The sequence below is a fragment of the Antennarius striatus genome, chromosome 17, assembly GCF_040054535.1.
Source record: "Antennarius striatus isolate MH-2024 chromosome 17, ASM4005453v1, whole genome shotgun sequence".
Lineage (NCBI taxonomy): Eukaryota > Metazoa > Chordata > Actinopteri > Lophiiformes > Antennariidae > Antennarius > Antennarius striatus.
This window is the reverse complement of record NC_090792.1, coordinates 20144863-20149117: the sequence shown is the minus strand read 5'-3', so window position 1 is coordinate 20149117 and position 4255 is coordinate 20144863. Positions and strand designations below refer to the sequence as shown.

The window sequence follows — 4255 nt, the reverse complement described above, 5'->3', positions numbered from 1 at the left end:
CAGAAAAAAAATTTAACAACAAAATAAACCTAAATCACTTTCATATGAATCAATCTAGAAGGGTGAGCACCTAAGTACAACTTGCTGAGGATATAGTTAAAAATAACAAGTCCTATTAAATCATAAGAAAGGAAAAAATCAAACTGTAGCTGAGCAAGTAGAACCAATAAAGCAGGATGTGTTTATAAAGTAAATTTAAAGCAGAAATAAAACCAATAATAAGTTTCAGAACACAATGTAGGTTTGTAGAGATGGAAACCTACACGTGAAACCAGTTGACTCTTGGGGCGTCAGGCTTTCCTTGGGGACTACGATTGTTTTCCAAAGAGCTCTGATTGTGTCTATAGAGAACGTCACAGAAGTCTGTAATGCTGTCGGATGTTGGAATAGTTTGTAGAAACATCGAAGCTAACATGATGAAAAAGCATTGAGCTTATCTGCTGCTATAAATTATTCCTCCCACCACATATCCTGGTAAAATGTAAAAAAAAAAAGAAAGACAAACACAAACTGAATTTACTTGAATCTTCTCTATTTCTCATTCAGAATCAGTAAACAATAGTTTGGTTCTTTCTGTCTGTAAAGACAAGGTGTCCATGTATAGATGTAAAAAACACTAGATGTATCTATGCCAGTTATAAAATCTAAACGAGGGTTTTACCAGGAAGCATCAACAAAAATGTAGAAATGTGAAGAAAAAAAAAGGCCTCAATACAAATCAGCTTCCTTCTCAGAAGATTGGCCTCAGAACTCGTAATCCTGTGCGTCGGGTCGGTCCAGCTGCAGGAAGCTTCAGCAGCAAATCCCACCTTTTAAAAAACCTGCGTCTCCTCTCCTCAGCAGTGGCTGGCCAGGATGTTGAAGAAGTGGTAGACCTCGTCCTTATCGAACACGGCCACCTCGGTGGAGCACTCGGAGCACCGGACCGGGTGGTAGATCTCGTCCGCCTCCATCCCGGCCGGCGCCGGCGCCGGAACCTCGTCCACTGACGGCGTCTGCATCTTCTGCCCCCTCCTCCTTTTCCTGTTCCTCTGCTTCCTCTCCTCCTGGGCTTTGTAGCGTAAAACTTCGTCTCTCTTCACAGTGCAGTTCATGACAAACATGGCTCGATACTGCGTCCGATACCTTTCATGCCTGACAGGACACGACAAAAAATAAAACACCTCAGGAAACGAGTCGGGTTAAGAGGAGAAACCTGACAGCCGGAGACAAAAACCATTTGGGGCTTTTTTTACACGCAGGAACGGATTAGAATGATTTTAGTTACTTTAAATGGGGAAATGCTGTTTGACTTAGGAGCTAATTTGTATCTTGAGGTACTTCTAGAAACACATTTCACATTTTCGAAGGAGACATCTTAAACCATGTTGTTTTGTCCATCTTACACTCCCAACTTCAAAGATCCTCGGTTCAAACTGAAGCATTACCTTTGACAGTCCAGGCAGAGCGTCGTCATGCAGGCGGGACAGTTGAGGATGGCGTCACTGTTGGGTAACCCCTGCGACTGATGAGGACGTGACTGAGATGACGTGGCGCGTTGCTTCCTGCTGCTGTACCTGCATGGGATGAAGGGAGGATGAAAAGAGAGGAGGTGGAAACACCCGAGAGGATCCAAACATTTTAAATGTGAGCGATTCTTACAGCCTCCTTCTGTTATCCACCCAGGCTTGGTCCCTGTCGTCCTCATTCGGGTCGTACAGCAGCTCGTCATTGGTCAGCATGGTCCGCTGACTCCGCCTCTGGGCGGTGGAGCCACCTGCAGAAGAGAGATTCAAACAACACAATCAGGCTGGATTTCATTCACAGTGTTGTCACGTTACATGACGATGGGGAGGGACCTGGTTTTTCTTCCTCCTCCGAGTCGGAGTCAAAGTACACCTCGTCGTACATCCGTGAGTTTGGTAATCCAGGACCAGCGCCGCCGTCTCCTCCACGACTCCCTGAGGTTTCTACGAGAGAAGAAACAAACGTCAGGCAGGTGTCGTGTGGAATTATGAGATTAATCTTGGCTTTTTACAGAAGATTTTTCATTTCATGGCAACAACCTGCTGACGTCGGCCCCCAGGTTCCCTCCATGCTCCTGATGGTGGTGCTGAGCTCCGCCTCCATCTCCTTCTCGAACTCATCGCCGCTGGACGACTCACTTTCCCCCGTAAGGTACTCTCTGATCAGCTTCTTCTTCTGCTCCGGCGTCCCGTTCAGCAGGATGTCCAACTCGTCCTCAGAACTGAAACACAGCGAGGGACGAGAAGCTGCTGCTTCAGAACCAAATCTGGACCTGATTCACAGAAGCTGTGTGGGAACATCTCATATGACGGAACGAGACTCAAACTGAGGAATCCTTACTGGATAGTAGCAATGATAATTAATTAAAATTAACTACTTATTAAAATGTCTGTTAAAATTTCAATGTTGGAAATGTGATTTCTAGCGTTTTTAAGATAAAACAGATTCCCACTGTCTAGTCTTTAACTATTCTAAAAGCAACTGTAGAACTAAGTCAATATAAATTAAACTGATCAAACCAATGCTTGTACGCCTGTCTTTTATTTATAAGCCGAAGAAACTATTAAAAATATAAAACTAACGGATTAAAACGCAGCATTTACTGTGTTCATTCAACACTTTAATGTGTTTTAGTTCAGTTACAGGTTTCGGTGTGTTTACATGTTAGCATGCCGCTAGCTAACAGTTAGCTAGCGCTATAAACAAACGCTTCTAAAGCTAAACGTGATGAAGACTCTCCCTCATCTTCACCTGCTGCAGCCGCGCTCCTCATCGCTCGGCTCGTCGATCTCGTAAGAGTCGAATTCCTCTGTTTTGTTTAATTTGTTCATTACGACTATTTTATTTCATGATACTCTTAACGAATTAGCAACAAACAGGAAGTTTCCTCAGGGGTTCTTCTGTGGTGTCAGTAAAAAGGAAGTGACGCAAACACGCGATGAGTTCGTTGTCACCACCTGGCGGTGGAGGAGCGAACGACGCCAAAACGGAATGAAGTTTATGTCTCTATAAATATGCACTTCTCTGCTTTTTATCTTTCAAAATATTATTTCATTCATGTTTATAATTAATAAAATTTTTTTTACAAATTTTATTAACTTTAGTAACCCCGTAGGGATATATAGAGTCTACTTTACACACACTGGTTAGTAGTTGCATACATATACCCTGTATAATTTTTTTGGATGCGTTTAGATGTCCATTCATATCTCAAACAACACAATCTTACAACATTCTCTTCTCCACATTGAATACAGAAACAGAAAATACAGTAATGAATTTACAGACGTTGCTGTTACAATAAATCACCACTAGGTGGCGCCAGCAGATCAAATATCTGACGTTCCACAAACTGTTGTCCCTAATATCAGGGCACCTGAAGGTGCATTTGAAGGCCGGGTTTATTCAATGTAGTTAATATAATTTTATGTGTATATGCATATAATACATCCCATACAATAACAATAAGTTAATCTACTGTAACCTGTGAGTATTGATCAGCTGTATGTTAGATGTTAATCTGCATGTTGTCTTGATTTGAATGGAAATCAGGGAAAAGAGACAAATCTCTCCTCCGTGTTTTGTTTTCTGTCTTTTTCTAACACATAAATAAAAGAAAAAGAAACAAAAAACAAAATAAAAGCAAATTTTAAATGTCTATACTAAAATCATAGGGTATTACGATTTTGTGAGACAAAAAAAGGAAGTAATATTTGTTTATATATTAATTTCCTATACACCATAATTTATGGTTATATGTATCTGTATCTATAGCATGTGGCTAAAGCTAAAGATGTTTCCCCCCCGTGGATGCAGGTTGTGCTTCATCTCCACCTGCTCCTCTTCCTCCTCCAGTCATTTACATGCTGGTCGCACGTTTTCCCAGGTTGCACTGCAGGCACCTTTACATAGAGGTGTAGTGTGTCTTTAAATGTGTGTGCCTCACCCCCCCCCCCCCTCACCCATGTTTGTGTGTTTACTTCCCCCTCTGTTTGTGTTTGTCTGTGTATGTGTTTGTTGTATACCTTCATGCAGGAGTTTGTCCTTCCGTGTTTCTTTCTGTTGGCATGACCGGCTGTCAGAGCGTGTGTGTGTGTGTGTGTGTGTGTGTGTGTGTGTGTGTGTGTGTGTGTGTGTGTGTGTGTGTGTGTTTGCCGGGTGACATTTTCCATTCCAGGTGTGACATCTTTGGTTCCATCCCCGACGCATGCTAACAGCTCCTTTCTGATTTCCTCCCTGCTCACACACA

General features: G+C 42.4%; 1 protein-coding gene across 1 annotated transcript; it reads right to left on the bottom strand.

Annotated features, from left to right (window-relative positions):
- Positions 1 to 515: 515 nt before the first annotated feature.
- On the bottom strand, positions 516 to 2906 carry eapp (e2f-associated phosphoprotein). The gene is made up of 6 exons (XM_068339506.1): positions 2758 to 2906; positions 2046 to 2227; positions 1839 to 1949; positions 1642 to 1756; positions 1428 to 1556; positions 516 to 1134 (listed from the first exon to the last, which is right to left on the bottom strand). Exons 1-6 carry the CDS (start codon positions 2835 to 2837, stop codon positions 837 to 839), a joined length of 915 nt encoding a protein of 304 aa, XP_068195607.1. The 5' UTR covers positions 2838 to 2906; the 3' UTR covers positions 516 to 836.
- Between the last annotated feature and the right edge of the window lie 1349 nt (positions 2907 to 4255).